This window comes from Lineus longissimus, chromosome 2, assembly GCF_910592395.1.
Source record: "Lineus longissimus chromosome 2, tnLinLong1.2, whole genome shotgun sequence".
NCBI lineage: Eukaryota > Metazoa > Nemertea > Pilidiophora > Heteronemertea > Lineidae > Lineus > Lineus longissimus.
In genome coordinates this window covers 10,817,385-10,834,782 of record NC_088309.1, presented here as the reverse complement: position 1 = coordinate 10,834,782, position 17,398 = coordinate 10,817,385, and the positions used below count along the sequence as shown (strand labels likewise).

General features: G+C 41.2%; 2 protein-coding genes across 2 annotated transcripts in view; one reads left to right on the top strand and one right to left on the bottom strand.

Annotated features, from left to right (window-relative positions):
* The window catches only part of LOC135482611 (deleted in malignant brain tumors 1 protein-like), a 31,025-nt gene extending 17,941 nt beyond the window's left edge, over nt 1-13,084 (bottom strand). Inside the window, exons 1-13 of the mRNA XM_064762805.1 lie at nt 12,822-13,084; nt 7,405-7,574; nt 6,801-6,966; nt 6,137-6,469; nt 5,235-5,570; nt 4,813-5,070; nt 4,111-4,368; nt 3,459-3,716; nt 2,660-2,992; nt 2,091-2,411; nt 1,511-1,837; nt 890-1,046; nt 408-571 (exon numbers count right to left, since the gene is read on the bottom strand). Coding sequence (XP_064618875.1) covers nt 408-571; nt 890-1,046; nt 1,511-1,837; nt 2,091-2,411; nt 2,660-2,992; nt 3,459-3,716; nt 4,111-4,368; nt 4,813-5,070; nt 5,235-5,570; nt 6,137-6,469; nt 6,801-6,966; nt 7,405-7,574; nt 12,822-12,897 — 3,157 coding nt within the window. The 5' untranslated portion in view covers nt 12,898-13,084. The remainder of the gene's footprint in view (nt 1-407; nt 572-889; nt 1,047-1,510; nt 1,838-2,090; nt 2,412-2,659; nt 2,993-3,458; nt 3,717-4,110; nt 4,369-4,812; nt 5,071-5,234; nt 5,571-6,136; nt 6,470-6,800; nt 6,967-7,404; nt 7,575-12,821) is intronic.
* Nucleotides 13,085-14,681: 1,597 nt separating this feature from the next.
* Nucleotides 14,682-17,398, top strand: part of LOC135499535 (repetitive organellar protein-like) — a 166,692-nt gene continuing 163,975 nt past the window's right edge. The window contains exon 1 of the mRNA XM_064790351.1: nt 14,682-14,841. Within this exon, the coding sequence (XP_064646421.1) occupies nt 14,763-14,841 (79 nt within the window). The 5' untranslated portion in view covers nt 14,682-14,762. The remainder of the gene's footprint in view (nt 14,842-17,398) is intronic.

The window sequence follows — 17,398 nt, the reverse complement described above, 5'->3', positions numbered from 1 at the left end:
CTGAACATTGTGAATCAAAAACGTTTAATAGTCTCTATCATGGGAGTGTAACTTTTCAGCTCACATGAGCGTGCCGATGGCCATTTGATGGCCGGAATAAATCTCAAGTAAACGATTTTGTATCATTAATTTGAGTAGCCTTGGTATGGATACCATGCCAAATTGTAAAAGAATACAGATGAAAGACAGGTCAGTCACATCCCAACGCAGACGAGCTAGTTTGCTAGAACGACTGATAAATTGTTTTAAGTGTGAGTTTGTATCGTATATAAGGCTAAGGCATTTCGTTTGAAAGGTGTAATCAGTTTAATCATAGATTGATAACAACCAGTTTATTAATGGATAAATAGCATGAGATTTTCGAATCATTTTCAATAAAACAAAACAAAACTGAAAAAGAATCTTACCATTCTGGAAACACTTAACCCCAGCATCCCTGCTGTGGTTCAGGCAGCTGGAATACACGCTTTTCCATCCGAAGTTGATGCACTGGAGAATGGTGGATTCCGTACCACGGCATGAAAAGCCAGTAAGGTAGACTGGCCCAGTCCCACGACCCATTCTAGATCCCCTAAGAAAACGAGAAATTATTTCGATTACGATTATTTTCAAGTGAAGAATGCAATTCGAAAATTTTCTGTACGTAGTAATCATTTAAAAACATCTATACAACTAACAATTCCCAGCACCCATTGCTGAACTGGGCAAAGCATTATGCGAACTGTAACTGGAAGATCTACATCATTTTGTGTTGTGTAGTGTTAAGATGAAACCCATCAATAATCTCATCTTTGATGCCCACTTTCGATGAAACAGTAATTTACATGCATCAAAAACATGCGTATTGTAAACATATGAGTATTTCCTTAATAAATGTATTCTAATTTACCTGACTGCAATCCCATCTCGGTAACCGTTTTGGCGGCAGAACACCCCAGCGTCATAATTTGACCAAAGGCTATCGCAGACGGTTCCCCAGACGCCATCGTACTGTACTTCAACCCTTCCCGCTCCTGGAGATTGCTCAACTATTCGGAACGCCAGACCTTAAGTTCGAGAACAGTTCAACTTTTGACTAAAAATCGGGGAGGTGGCCAAAATTTATATATTGGAACTGGTCCCTCAGTCTGTCAATCACATCGAAATTGACCTTTTCACGAAAATGCTTATGACTTCTATTACGTGTAAGTAAATACTTATACATTAACCTTGTGAAATGCCGCAGACATACCAGTAAACATTCAAAAATGAATGATTTTTATCTACTTTTTCTTGTCGAAAACTGGACTAAGAAGAGGAATTAGAACAATTATTTTCAGACTTTTTTGCGACAACCAGAACGGTTTAAATACTCTCACTCCCAATTTAGCTCGGTCAAAAGAAGTCTTGGGATGATAGGAAATGCGGTGCGCCATACATTTTTCATTCTCCGGCAAGTTAAGGGCAAATGAAAATATCTAAGCCATGCTACCTCAACGAAAGGATGAGACTCAACGAAAAACTAACTCACCAGTTTTATTGTAGCAAAGTACCCCTGCCTGCTTTGAGTATCGGAACGGGGTCGGACAGCTAGATGTATTCCTGTATGTACAGTCAAGAATATGTTGCTCTGTCCCCTTGCAGCGAAAGTCCGACGCGAGGATATCCACGGTCTTGTCCAAGCGGTGTTGAAGAGCCACACCGGCTTTGTAATTAAGACCTCTGCAGACGACTGTAGCCTCTTCGTCGCCCCAACCGTTCCGACAGATGGAACCCGTCACGCCTGAATACATCGCCACGACATTGCCTGAGAAGTTGGCCGATTTTGCTTTCGCTCCGGCCAAGCCAATCTCAAGGGCTGGAATGAAGTTACGGTATGATTATAGAAAGAATCTTGCTCCAGCATCAAAATTAGAACTTGCTTTGTTCATGGCTAAGAAATCCTTAATTCGATACAGGCGATCGACCAACAGATGAGTAAGAAGAAAGAAACATGTGTGGACAATGGACGAGGATTTCGAGAAGCACTGATTCTTAAATGTACTTCGGACATTAGAAAATAGCAAGACTCATCATAGGTTTGGCAGTAAATGGCATTTACACAAACTTACCTCTGAACGGCGTTTTGCTGCACATGACAGAAGCATAGTTCGTACTGTGAGACTGACACGTCCGCGGAATAAACTTGCATTCGTGTATCTTGGTCTCGTTGCCAAAGCACTGCGGGTGATAGAAGGCCACGCTTCTCAGTTGCATCCCGTAGGTAGAGCAGCACAAAGTCTTGCTGTAGTTGTAACCAAGTTGGCGGCAGACCACTTTGCTGGCGTTGTCGTCCCATGTGTTTCCGCATTGCTTCGACCAAATACTGTTGTTGTAGAGCAATATCATCCCAATAGCTTGGTTTGGTTTCATATAACCGTAGCCCAGCTTGACTGAAAAACATTATCATTGTCAAAGTCTGTGATTGCTCATCACATCAAACAATACTTATCATATTTAACATTTTGGTTTAGAACCCCTCTGCCCAAAATCATAGACAAGAACGGGCTGGAGGCGGCGTTCTTACCACAAAAATAGTTAGCGGAGTACAACACATAATCATGTAAATCACAAAATCCGAATTGTAATACAAAAACATCAAAGTCAATATGGTGTCTGCTTAAAATCAATAGCATCTTACCATCAATTGAACACAGGACCCCGGCATCTCGACTATGTCCCGTGCATGCCGTGTCTTTCACATTCCACCTTCCCTTACTGTTGCATTTCTCAATGGATGTCTCATTTCCCGTACAGTTCAACCTGTCAAGCCACACGGGGCCCGATGCTTTGTCAGTGTAGGTAGTTCTGTTGGCCACCCCGTCCGCATAGCCAAGCCGCCGGCAGACGACCCTTGCAGCCTTATTATTCCAGTTGCGGTCACAGATTGTACCCCATTGCCCGTCATATTCGATTTCAACGCGTCCACCGTGGCTACGCTCCTTTCCGCCCATCAGTCGAACCTTTATTTCATCTAAAACGAACAAGGTTATCATATAAGGGAAACGTGTGTTTGCCGTAAAAGCAGTTAGATGAACATGATGAAGGTGGGAGGGAATTGATAAAGATCGGCCGGAAGTTGAGCAAGTAAAAGAGACCATATGTGGAAAAGGTGGAGGCTTGGGTATTTACGTTACGTGGTGTTGTGTATATTTTCACAGTGAGTCATCGGATACGATTGCGATTGTGAAGGGCATTATGACCAAACAGTCAGCAGCTCAATCACCTTCAGCGCTACAGCAGTAGTTCCTCTCATCAAGTTGTACATAAAAATGGAAAAATCAAAAAATTTAGGGGGTCAAGATGTAATAAAGGAACTGTCTGCGGACATGTTTGCAACTACTAAATGCCATACTGACTTAGTACTGACTGAGATATAACCGAGCGTGAAAACATAGGACGGGTGTAGTGTAGGTTTTGGTGATTCGGAGGAGACTTACTGCAAAATGGAATGTTGCAATAATCATAGTAAATCCTGTTATTCAGTGAGACATAACACCAAGGTCCTTTTGGTTTATTCTTTGGATTGCGGCAGTAGTTTTTAGCTGCTGATGTACTATGTTCCGGGAACTGGGTCCCCCAGCGCAGAGAACGTAATATCCCATACCAAGATAGGCAAGGATACCCGTTCTTTGAAATGGATTTTGTACCAGTGTATTCCCGACCCAGTGGTGTGCGCCGGCACTTATCATGGAAAGCTGCAGAGGAAAAAAATTGAATCAGTAGAAACTTAACGGCAGCAATCACAGTTAATACCTGGTTGCTATCACAAGAAATGGGCTTTAACATGATGGCAATGACATGAACAGGATGTCCGAGCCGGTAATCCGAGAACAAACCATTTTATTCATGCACAAACTTCGCAGTTCTGATAAATGGTATGACGAAGGGCACCTGTGAGGAAAAGGAGGAGTTGATTACCGAACATTTATCTCAATTCTCCATGTTCCTTTCTTCAGTTGCCCTCGTAGGTCATCACTGGGATTCCTTTCACCAGGACGGGTTTATAGATCAAAGGAATGTTGTATCTGTAGCAAGGTTGCGTACAGTACTGATATAAAAAAGAAACAGATACAGATAGGACATACTTACAGCAGTACGGAATGTTGCAATACTGATATATTGGTGTTGTTACAGTAGAATAGCACCAGGGGCCACGTGGATCATTATCAGGGTTTCGACAGTAGTTCTGCGCCAGTGTGGCGTTACCATCGATGAAAGTGGTTCGCTGGCTCATCGAGTTAGGATGTGGTGTCTGAGAGTCCCATCTCTGGCACGGGATATTACCCACTGCACTCATTGTGCCGTTGTAATGGGTCCCCTTCATGGTGTGTTTGCACTGGTCAGATTCTGAAGCAGAATTTACAAAATCAACTATTAATTAGGAAAGGAAAGAACTTTTATCTCGAATTATTTAACCGAACTTCAAGTTCTTGTTGTTTATGTTTCTGTGTTTGGTATTGCGTGAACTGTGCTGTTGTTCACACATTGATTTAAATGCCAACATACGCTCATCAGTGCTGTGAATTCAATTCTATTTGTGGTGGAGAATCTGCCTTGATCCAGAGGTTCACTCTATTTGTTTTTTATTACCGTCAGCATCGTACAAGGGATATCGACTTACCTTAGTTGTAGCGATACATTCGGACCCAATACAAAACCAACGTTGCTAATAAATGGTAATGTGACAAATGTTACGTGTCGAAACATTTTGCAACGCGTTTTACTCAAACCTTCATCGGTGGTCAAAAGCAACAGGTAAACATCGGCAAATAATTCTCAGGAGTTACGTACTGCATAACGGCACATCACATTTATCCCAAATGACTGTACGACTGGTAGTGTAACACCACAATCCCCCGCGCCAAGCGCCTGGGTTCCTGCAGTAGTTGGCTGCATCGGCAAGGTCATTCTCCGGAAATTGCATAGTCTTGTTTGACCCGTGTGCGTGAGGATACTGCGAGTCCCATCTCTGACAGGTAAGGCTCGATGCGGTCTTGTTTTGTTTACCGGCGTACTCGGTTCCTAGGACAGTCATTCTGCATTCAGCTTCTACGATAAGGCAAGAGAAAATTTAAATTAATACAGTTGATTCGAAAGTTGGCATGTGCCTTAGTATGATATAGGGTCCTGTCAAAAAGTGTCAATCGGAGGTAGATGCGATGACTTATTTCTATCTTTTTTATTGAGGCGTCAACCCATACACCAGAACTTACTCGAATATGCATCTTCATAGCACAACACATGCACATCACTATCGTGGTCGCAGAATCCGAATTTTCCCAATCCACTCGATTCGCATTTAAGCAGGGAGGCTTCCGTTCCATCACAACTCACGTTCCCCATCCAGACCATGAGATTAGATATCCCCGGTCTGGCCCCGAGAGCCCAGCCGCCAGCGTAACCCATCTGCACGCAGGCCACCTCCGCTATCTCATCTGTGGCATTCTTGGTACATATTGTCCCCCACTTTCCTTTATACCGCACTTCAACCCGCCCTGACGTGGTCGTGTTACTTGGACGGCCATTAACAGACAGTCGCACCTTGAACGCTGAAAGACGGAAACATTTCTTTTTATTCACTTCCAAAATACGAAGTAAGTTGGTTTGTAAGCAATTATGTGTAAGGTTTCGAAGACTTTTCTAAGGTCTTATACGAATGAAGAAATACGAAGGACCTCTTTTCGTCAACTCAAGCGCGATTCTTGACACGACACTAGACAGCCGGCTCTCAAAGTCAATGATAAAAGAAACCATGTCAATTTTAAAATATCTTCGTCGATGAAAAAGATTTACACAGGCCAGCGTAAGGGTACTTCATTTGGGTTGCGAAACCTGCCTATGGACACTGCCCAATGTGGATATAGAACAGAAACAACATAAAGGTGCTGAGCATCTTCCTTTTCTTATCAGTATCACCAGAGTCTTTCAACTATTTATTAGAAAGACTGTGGTATCACAGGTCATCTTCTCTCTCGTCCGATCGCCAATTTTTTTTCTCAATAAAACTGATAGCATTCATACAAAGGTGAAGCCTAATTTGCCAGAAGTTTTTACACATCCATCATTTGAATGCTACACACTCTCAGGTCTCGCTGCTGTGCGCTTGTTGGCTTACCATTTGAGTCTTTAGTCTGGTTAAGGCACAAGACGGACGCCTGATGTCGGTATCCACAAGCGTTAGACAGTACCACGGACCGGCAGTCCTCTATCTTGGTCGCCCCACTGTTACATGTCCCAACCGTCAATGCCTTACTATACGTCCCAATACTCTGTGTCCAGGTCGTGAATGTTGAGCAGCAGAACCCGTAGCCGGTTGTAAAGTCGAGTTGCTTGCAGACTACTTGGGCCTGTTTGTCTGACCAGCTGCTGTCGCACACCGGCATCCATTGGTCCTGGTGCCACACCAACACGGGGCCGTAGACACCATCGACGGCAGAAGGAACGAACACTAAAGCAGCGAGTATATAGATCATGGTTACGTTATGGTTTAAAAGTATATCAGACATGCGTTTGGTTTGCAAATTTACTAATACTTTGAAGGTAAGTCAACGAAGAAGTGGTGCAACAATACTTGGACCGAGTATGACCCCCTTTAAGAGCTCTATCTGGTATAATAATAATATGTGAATCGAAGAACGGATGACTTATTGACGGCAGAATGTTTCTAAGAGTCTTTCTATGTGAGTAAGAAGAGGAAAGCGTGTATGGAAAAGGAGGAGGTGGTATGACGGAGTGTTTTTAACGATTTTTCTACTGGATAGAGAACACTGTATACTCACCCGTTGTGTTGAAGCATTGTACGCTGGCTTCTTTGCTGTGGCTACACTGATGTGTTCCCCACTGGCTGGAGATGCAGTCGCTTAGTGAGGCCTCATTCCCCTTACAAATCACGTTGTCAATGTATATTACGCCGGTACCTTGTCCGTATTTTGAGTTGGCGTAACCCTGAAATAAAGCAGAACATGACAAACCCTCCTCATCAGAAAGAAACCATCGGAAGACAACCCAACGGCCATTTCCTAGGAAATAGGTAAAACGACGCTTTATGAATATGGAACGGCCAAGCTGTAGTTCTCGGCTTAGCCCATGGGTCTTGATGCGCCGTCGCACCGATGTACTATTAGTGAAGTTTTGCTTGTATAACGGTATTATGTTCTTTCCTCAATGAAATGGTCGTAGGCATGAGCTATCACACATGAAAAAACTGCCTTTTTATTTGCTGTGACATCTTCCTCGCTTGCCCCTTTTGCATTTTTATGACTAGTACCGATTTCGAATGGTCTATAATAGCGGAGTACATTCAGATGCTCTTGTACATACCAAAACTACTTCTCAGATCATTTGACACTTGTTTAACGTAAGGGGAACTCTTCCGAGACTTACCCTTCCCCAAAGATATCCCAGCTGCTTACACACAACTCGGGCCTCGTTATCATCCCAACCAGTATCACAAACAGTCCCCCAGGCTGACCCTCCTTTAGACACCTCTACCCGGCCGTAAGATTTCCCATCACCACTTCCTGAAGCTATACGAACATTTATCTGCTGGCTCGCTGAAATGAGAATGATGTTGGGTCTTCATAACACATATTAACAGCACAAAATAATAACAAAGCGACGATGGGGTTTGGACATGCAATCTCTTTCGGCCTCAATGATGTCCATCTACGCCATCACAATTCGCTAGATCTTCAACAACATTTTAAGATCTCTCTACGCTGTAGTGCAAGACCAGATATTTGTTATCATTATTCAGACGACTATTTTGACTAGCTTTCCTCTCATGATATTCTTCTTCTAATACTGGAAAGGAGCTGTTGACTGTGCGGGTAAAGTACCTACTTCAGTTACCGACAACTTGGAATTTTTAAGAAGAATCAACAGTAATGCAAATATGTTTGACCTAATTTCAGTAGGGTTTTATTTTTTAACTCAAGCCTAAAGTGTCTGCTTCTCCTACATTCAACCTAATCCATCAAATTTTAACCGACAGGTCTTTAGCCAAGTACTGGGTGGTACGGCTTAAACCGCCCGATGACAAAGCAAGTAAGTCCACTCCGTATCATAACCCGGTACGTGAAATTGGCCGGTTCGTTTATCGAAATGTACAAAACTATAGCAGAGACTGAAACTAGCGTGCGTCATCTTTTTCTCCCTTATTTTTTATTTCATGTATCTATAAGTCACGATTTCACAAGAAGTAAGAAATGAATGGACAAGAAGCAAGAAATGAATGGACAATTTGCTGTCCTACTTGGCATTGAAATCCAAAAAGCTTTCGGGCAACAACCTTCTTATCTGAAGTTTGTTGCAGTGACTCTAGGTCAATAGGCCAGGCCTCTGACCCACTGGCACGGGCATCACGCTCTAATGATGCCTTTATCATTATATCAGACGCGGCTCCTGGGACACCTGATTAGCGAACAGCTTTAGGCGAATACCTTTCTTGGCTTCTTTGTACCATCTTATGATGTACTTTTATCTATGTTTATTTACATACATCTCACACTGTACATTGCCTATCTTGCTTATTCATCTCTGTAATAACCATATGGTATTGACACAGAATAAATTGAAATTGAAATTGTTATACATCTCTCTTTTTAAACGGAAGACAGCGATTGAATACATCGGCACTAGTCAAAGAAACTTCAACAAACAATTTCACACTGATAGCTTTGGTGTGACGACATACGGCAAGTGGTATTTGACTTTTCCAAATTATTTTTTTAAGGACCCCTGAGGTACACATATGAAGTGACAATGCCTTTCAATATCTAGGCCAACGTTGCATATAAAGTGCTCCTTTACGTTGGCGATGTCGGGCGATGTCTCGATGGTTTTCCGTTTGCAAGATTACAAAAGCATTATTTTGCATTTCATATACATACAATGGAAAATACGCAGTGGACATAATCCAATCATGGCAAGATATATGTAGTCCTCAACTGGTATTTGTTAAAAGTATATATGAAAACATAGTCCATTATGTAAATAACAATCGTGTTGGTGGTACCAGGAAGATTTTATTGATACCGGTTTTGAGTTATTACGTATTGGACTCACAAAGGCGTGATCATTCTCCCTTGGACTAGCACGGATTAGTCATAGTGAGCTAGTCAACCTTTCAGATGAATGCCAAAACATTATCGTTTCTATTAATGTCATAACCCGTGGTTGAGATGAGACTGAATTGCACTTAATTAGCGATATTCCTGAGAACGTAAAAAATATTTTTCTGATCGCAAATGTATCTGCAGTTAATACCGATGCAGAAGTATTTTAGTCATGTGGAGAACGTCAATTCACACTTCCAAAATCACTTAAGGTATCCAGTTAATAGTAAAATCGAAAAAAATATTTTCCATACATTTAGTCTTAGAATTATTCTAGAGGCGAGGACCCAGAGGCTGCTTCAAAAAGAGCAGCTGCGAAAATCTCATGCGGGTCACCTATGTCATTTTGCCTTGATAGAGAAAATTCAGTTGAATTTCACGGCAGGATAAAGCGCAAAGGGAATGCCAATCGTTGCAAGCCTATGTCCGTTGTAACATCTGTGGTTGTTCCCCATGTGTCAGTGTTTCCAAACAATAGGCAGCTAGAGAGACCACGACTTTTCAATAGGGGGATACACAGAAAAACTTGTCAATCTATTTTTGAGCGTTCCCAAACAATGAGGGGAAACACTCAAAAACATTACACCGTCACTGGTCCATTTTTATCTATAAAGGACTGTGCATGGACAGGTGAAAGACTGCACATCAACACCTCGTGCATTACATGTAAACTCTTCCATCAATGCTGTAGGCTATTTCTCTGAATAAATAAGACTTAGTTGACATTTTATTGTATGATGGGGTCGAAACAAATATTATTGACTGCAAATCACAGAGAGAAAACATCATGTATGGTGATAACTATTGACTCTGTTGGAAGACATGCTAAGTTGTCTAACAGCCCAGGGGAATGACGAATCTTCGTTTTCGCCGTATAGGAATAGTTTTTTCTCCTTAACAGAAAGTGGTATTCTAAACGTGTTAGCAAAGGTTCTTTTAAATATCAGATAGTGGTTCACGTATTCTAAAGGCGTAGGCTAAGATTCTCTTAAATTATCAGATAGTGGTTCATGTATTCTAAAGGTGTAGGCTAAGAATCTCTTAAATTATCAGATAGTGGTTCACGTATTCTAAAGGTGTAGGCTAAGAATCTCTTAAATTATCAGATAGTGGTTCACGTATTCTAAAGGTGTAGGCTAAGAATCTCTTAAATTATCAGATAGTGGTTCACGTATTCTAAAGGTGTAGGCTAAGATTCTCTTAAATTATCAGATAGTGGTTCACGTATTCTAAAGGTGTAGGCTAAGAATCTCTAAAAATTATCAGATAGTGGTTCACGTATTCTAAAGGTGTAGGCTAAGATTCTCTTAAATTATCAGATAGTGGTTCACGTATTCTAAAGGTGTAGGCTAAGAATCTCTTAAATTATCAGATAGTGGTTCACGTATTCTAAAGGTGTAGGCTAAGAATCTCTTAAATTATCAGATAGTGGTTCACGTATTCTAAAGGTGTAGGCTAAGATTCTCTTAAATTATCAGATAGTGGTTCACGTATTCTAAAGGTGTAGGCTAAGAATCTCTTAAATTATCAGATAGTGGTTCACGTATTCTAAAGGTGTAGGCTAAGATTCTCTTAAATTATCAGATAGTGGTTCACGTATTCTAAAGGTGTATGTTAAGATTCTCTTAAATTATCAGATAGTGGTTCATGTATTCTAAGCGTGTTGGCTAAGTTTCTCTTTATCATATAGTTGTGAAATTGTGATGTCAACACACAATAATTCGCTGTGGAGTAGAGACCAAATGGATCCTCATAACCTTTACGTTGTAAATTGTCCAATCATCCGAATTATTTTCCAGTAAGATTTCCCGTGGTTTACCACTTGAGGTATAAGACATTATGTCGATAGCCTATAAAAAGGCTGCACATATACACAAGTGTAGACTAAGGTTCTCTTAAATTATCAGATAGTGGTTCATGTATTCTAAGCGTGTTGGCTAAGTTTCTCTTTATCATATACATATCTTGCCATTCCTTTTAAAGATATGAAGAATGACGAACATGAGATATAATCATATAGTTCATATACTGTTCATGTGTTATGCGCAAGTCAGCAGTAAACGCCATTCATGGCAACGTCCTAATAGCTCTTCTGACATTTACGGCAAGCCAAAGCGGAATAAATGCAAGACTTGAAAATATAATGCAACATTTTGAAATATATTACAACCCTTGAAAACATGCCAACATTTCAAAAACTTCTGTCGAGATTTTAGAATATGTACCAAAAAATTTGAAAATATAATGCAACATTTCCTAAAAATATATGTCGACTTGTTTTCAAAAATATGTGGCAACCCGCTTGAAAAAAACATGGCAACATTTTGAACAAATTTCTCGCAACATTCACGTGACCAAACAATACCACGTGACTTAATGATTATTCAGGGTGTGACAATGTCAGATTATCATATAAACGGGTTACATGAAACTTCATCTGTTCATATTATTTTTACTGAAACACTTGGTATTAACACATATCTTACCCTGCGTGCTTGAAAAACCAGGACGACTCATATCATGCAGACTAGTTGCCGTTCTGGCTCTCGACTAGCGAAGCAACAAAGTGTGTTAGACGATGCCTTCGGTAACATTACGAAAAAGAGAAACTTCAAACAGAACAAACATCTTAAAGTTTAATGAATTAACTATGGTTCGAGTTCTTCGCTTCAGCGTCGGCGAATTTCAATGCAATCGTCCGCCATCTTTGATACGCCCCCAAGATGTCACCAGAAGTTAATCACGCGGTCGTTTTTTAAATTTTGTTTCGTATTTTGGCAAGAACGCCTAAGGAAAAAATATGTAATAAACGTATGCACGTATACTTAGTCTAATGGTCATTTGATTTAAGTTTAAATCTTAAGTCAAGTTGCTTTACTTAAGTTGATTCTTCAGGGAGTCTGTTGCATGTATATGGCTCGTATTGTTCATCCCCTTAATCTCAGTCATCTCCTTGTTTGACGATGCACATCAGGAGACAGTTTGAACAAAATATTGATAGTCTCACTGAGTAGTTAGTTTAACATTATGGTGCTAATGATATAGTTTAAGTGCAATGTATTTTTTCCCAAAGGTGGAAACTTCTCCAAGACTATTTTCTGATGAGCGATCTCACGTCTGTCCAAGTTGCGTTGCGCAATTCTACAAACGAACGGTACATGTACGCTGATTTGATTAAATGGTAAATTGTCTTTTTTTTTAATTGAATTAAAAAAAGGTGGACATGAACTAATGTGAATAGCACTTAATCAAATGGCTGTTGTGAATCATGTAGAAGGGACAATTGTGGTCAGGTAGAGGTAGTCCAACTTATAAGTCACAGTTTGCTTTTCAAACCTTCCCAACGTTGTAAAATGCTACGTAAATTAGCTGTCCTTTGGCCACTATCATCTAAGTATACACATTGCACATCAGCAAATACAGGTAGAACCCATTAATAAACCACCAACATGATCGATTTTGTTTTCCTGGATGTCGACGTACATGTGCGAACATATCGTGGTACGAAATGTTATGAAACGGCTTCTTCAATGTATTGGTTTCTCATGTCCAAAATTCTAACTGAAATTAACAAGGTAGAACAGAGCGATGACCAATGTGCCAATGAAAACATGCAGACGCTTCTAAAGATTGGGACTGAGACATTGCGCAACTTTTTTTGTTAAAATAATTTAACAGTCTTACCTTGTGCTTTAATGAAAGTGGGTATCCAAGCAATTAGAAGCAATATCACAGTTCCCTTGATAAAATGCGCCATCATGAACTTCGAAGTGAAGGCATTTGGATTAGTCAAAATGCACGGGAAATCCAGTAAACGGACTCATACGTCAACCCAGTGCGACACACCAAGCGCTTGTCCGGCCAGCGCTCCCGATATTTTCAATTACATACTCTGCCTCACTTTAGATATTTGGGTCGATTCTCAATAAAGCCTTTTCATTGTATGGATATAAGTGTGTTGTCGTTGTCATGCTCGAAAGCATGCATGTATATACCTGGAGTGGGAATACATGTGTCTTGCGACAGAGATATCAATAAAACATGTGACCCTCCTCCGAAAGTTTAATAGAGACGTTAAAGGACCATTGGCATTATTAAGGGCAATATTACCCAGCTGGCGGCTCCCCAGTCACCTCCTATTCTACATAAGTTGTTTCCATCAACAAATTGCTCAAAAAAGGAAAAATTCTAAATCTGACTGAATTATCGCGCTTTTCCGATTTAATAGTTAGGCCTATTCTCCTCGCATCGACTCATTCCACGTGGAACGATGCACCAGGAAGGCGTTTCCTGGCGCTATGATCCTTGCCGACACGGTTTCCGACATCACGCGGATGACGCTTGATTACCCCGCAACTGCGACGATAAATGGAAATGACGTTGCGTCTTAATAGCGGGGTCATGTGACGTGAACTCGGATCTCGGCGTGCACTCACGTGGCGGGAAAGGTCTTTCGCGCCAGGACTTGCGCCTACTGAAAATAACGAATAACGCGTTTTTCTTCTATCCTTGAGCTGAAACAAAAATTGGAAAAGCATCAAACACGTTCCGAAAAAAATAGTTTACTGATGAACCAGAAGAAGAACAAACATACTGCAATAAAAAGCCGACTATTACAGTTCAAGCAGTTGTAATTTTCAAACTGATATATCCTTGACCGCAGTCGGACCTTTGGTTGGACAGGTCCTCGCATGTCGGTCTCCTCATCGATCAATCCATATAAAAGGTAGGAGCTGGGGTGTCAAATTGGTAGTCTTCACGTGACTAGCGTCTGTTTGATTTGGCCAAGTCAAGTCAACTTAACTTGTGTTCACTGAAGATATTGGTACCGCAGCACGTACCGCTACGGTTAGGCGCCAATCGTGTTTCTTGGTCTAGTGACGCCGCCTCCTGCCACAGGTGGTCCTCGTGTTTCTCACTTTAAGTTCTCGTTTTCTTGCAGTACCTTGACCCCCCCCCCCCTGGGCAGTCCATTGCGTCATCCTAATTGGTTCTTGTTAATGTTAGAGTGATGAACGAGGCCGGTCCACTGCGTCCGGAGTGTAGAAGTACCGGGTACAATGAACCTCGGTTCTTACATCTTGACCCGCAATGTTTTGAGATCGCTCACTCACCCAAAACCGAACCGTATGAGTGTCAGGATGCGCTTCAAGGACACAACGACGAAAACAGCGGTCATCCTGCCGAGGGTCGAACCTACGACCTCTTGATTATGAGCTCTCTAACCACTATGCCACTGATCTTCCAAAGTTCTGGGACGACTCGTGGAGGATAGTTCTTTTAACAGGCCACCGTAGAAATAGTTTTCACCTGTTATCTATGCCACGTGCTCTTATGTCTCACTAACAGGTCAATGCAACAGTGGCATACATCAGCCCAATCTATTGTGAGAGAGATAAGAAGTCTCATTTAAAACTGAGTTGAACCCGGCGTTGTCCGCTCAATGTGCTCCACGGACCATGTCGAAGTTGAAAGGTTACAATAGCTTTTGCGAACCTTTATGATGAGTTACACGAGTGACTGTGGATATCGAGATGTCCCTAACGGATTTGTGCAAAATGACTGGATTAATACTGGGAATTATCTAAATTTGTTGATTTTGACAGTCTGGGACAAGGTTTGACGATGGATTCTGATGAGGAACGTGTTTCATCGCCGGGGAGTCCTGAGCAAATCGAAGAGGGACAAGATATTTGCACAGGAGGTGAGAAAGTTTATATTATTAAGTTAATAAGGTTTATCTTATGTGTTCGTACACGTTGGCTTCGCCGTGTCAGTGGTGTACAGGTACTCCTTGTATATGCTCCACTACAGTGGATCCTCCCTAAGCGGACACCTTTCTATTAAGGACAACCTCTCTATCAAGGACATCAGTTTTGGTCCCAAATTGGTTGTTTACATTCGATTTGACCTCTCTAATCAGGACACCTCTCTATTAAGGACAGCACTTGTCAGTCCCGAGGGTGTAGGCTGTAGGGCCTGTAATCCCATAGGCCACTGAATTTGGGGCTCAGTAAGGGGTTAAAATATAGTGTAGCTAGAAAAGGGAGATACAGTGGAACCTCCATTAGTGGACACCTCTCTATTAAGGACAACCTCTCTATTAAGGACAACCTCTCTATTAAGGACAACCTCTCTATTAAGGACAACCTCTCTATTAAGGACAACCTCTCTATTAAGGACAACCTCTCTATTAAGGACAACCTCTCTATTAAGGACAACCTCTCTATTAAGGATACTAGTTTTGGTCCCAAATTGGTAGGTTCTATTCAATTTGACCTCTCTAATCAGGACACCTCTCTATTGAGGACAGCACTTGCCAGTCCCGAAGATGTCCTTACTGTATCCACAGGGGTCTCAAAGAGATGGGACCTCTGTGGATTCCTTCTCCTTATCTTCTACCTTAACCCTCCGTGGACATTTTACATTGTTTTAACCCCTTATGACCCCCTGTTTCTATGGCCTGTGCTGCAACAAGGATGTTTCTGATCTACTTTGCCACAACTTAGGCCTATGTTTTCTGTGACCAAGATCTACAAATACACTGGAACCTCCCTTAGCGGACACCTCCCTACTAAGGACAGCCTCTCTATTAAGGACACTAGTTTTGGTCCCAAATTGGTCATTTCCATTCAATTTGACCTCTCTAATTAGGACACCTCTCTATTAAGGACAGCAACTGTCAGTCCCGAGGGTGTCCTTTAGAGAGGTTCTACTGTACTACTGATTAGGCCTATTCATTTAAAGTAGTGTTGTACCATGTTAGAACCTATTATAAGGGTTCTAATTAAAGGTGACCTGAAACACTTTTATAGTAGGGTATAAATTATAGGGCATAACATCAGAAACACAAGTGTGAAAACTGCATAAAAATCAAAGTTATAGCAGTATGTACATTGAAATTCAAACATTCCAGGTGGTGCAGGAAGAACAAATTGATGTGCTGTACTGAAATACAATTTTGATAGTTCCATGCTTATATTTTAATTACCTTGTCACAGGTATGAGCTTTTAGTGAACAAGTTTATGTCATAGGCATGAAATTTCCAAAAAAAATTTATATGTACATCTTCAGTTTGTTCTTCCTCACCACCTGCCATAACTTGAAGATGGGTAGTTCGATATTTGTGACCCGTTCCAGCAAAACCAGTCGCATGTGGCTCTGAGCTTGGCAGGTTGAGACGGACTGTTTGTTCATTTCTCTATTGTCTACCTTTTGTGAAATCTGACAACATCAATTTCTTCTATTATCTTCTGGTGTCATCTAGGCTCATCTTATGCAAGTATCAATTCGTTTCTTGTACCCCCCCCCCCCCTCCTCAAGGGTAGTTAAGCTATCACCACAAACTTTGCCGATGCTTGAGTAGTATTTATTTTTCCTTTAGTGAAAATTTGGCGAAGCTGGAAAGAATAAGGATGCTAATGTGTCGATCTCTTGTCGAACATACAGCCTTACCCAGTAAAATTAGTCCGGTTACTTTATATGACGGTGATAACTGATATATTGTTGATGGTGATGTCTTGACGAAAGAAAAAGTAGCATTGGTGAAAAAAGGGTGATGCTTGAGCCTTAAGATGTCGTTATAGGGTGATAAGGTGTCGTACCCTTGAGGAGGGGGGGTACAAGACACGAATTGATACTTGCATTATGTGCGACATGCGACTGGTTTTGCTAGAGCAGGTCATATTTATGCGGTTTTCACCACTGTTTTTGTTATCTTGTGCCCTATTATTTTTTTCCTTAAGTTAAAAAGTGTTGCAGGTGACCTTTAACGATTGCCCTTTCTCAAAAGCTCTAGTTCCACTGATGTAGGACAGATTCTGAATATTCAGTTCAAGCTAGATAAATGCACATGGTTGTTTGATACCATTCAAAGTGTTTAATTTGGATAGACAATGAGTTTGTGACGGCAAATTGTCTGATGGCCATCTCCTCATATGACAGCTTGGCCTTTGTTTCAATTTCATAATAATCAACCTTAGTCTTATATCGGTGAAAGAGGAGTATGAAGGTATATTCAGGAAGATCACTGAGATTGTATTCTCCTTTTCAAAACATTCACTTTGTCACAGACACTTAACTTCAAATATGTTGTGCTTCTTCACTTGAGAGGCATTCCTTTAGGCCTATACGTATTCAGGGGCTTATTCCGTGGCAATTCAGGAAGGGAATTCACCACTTCTGAACGGTAGGTCCATACATATTTTCACCATTAACCAAAATGTGAGCAGGTTATTTTGTCCTGATAGAACCTTGGCGG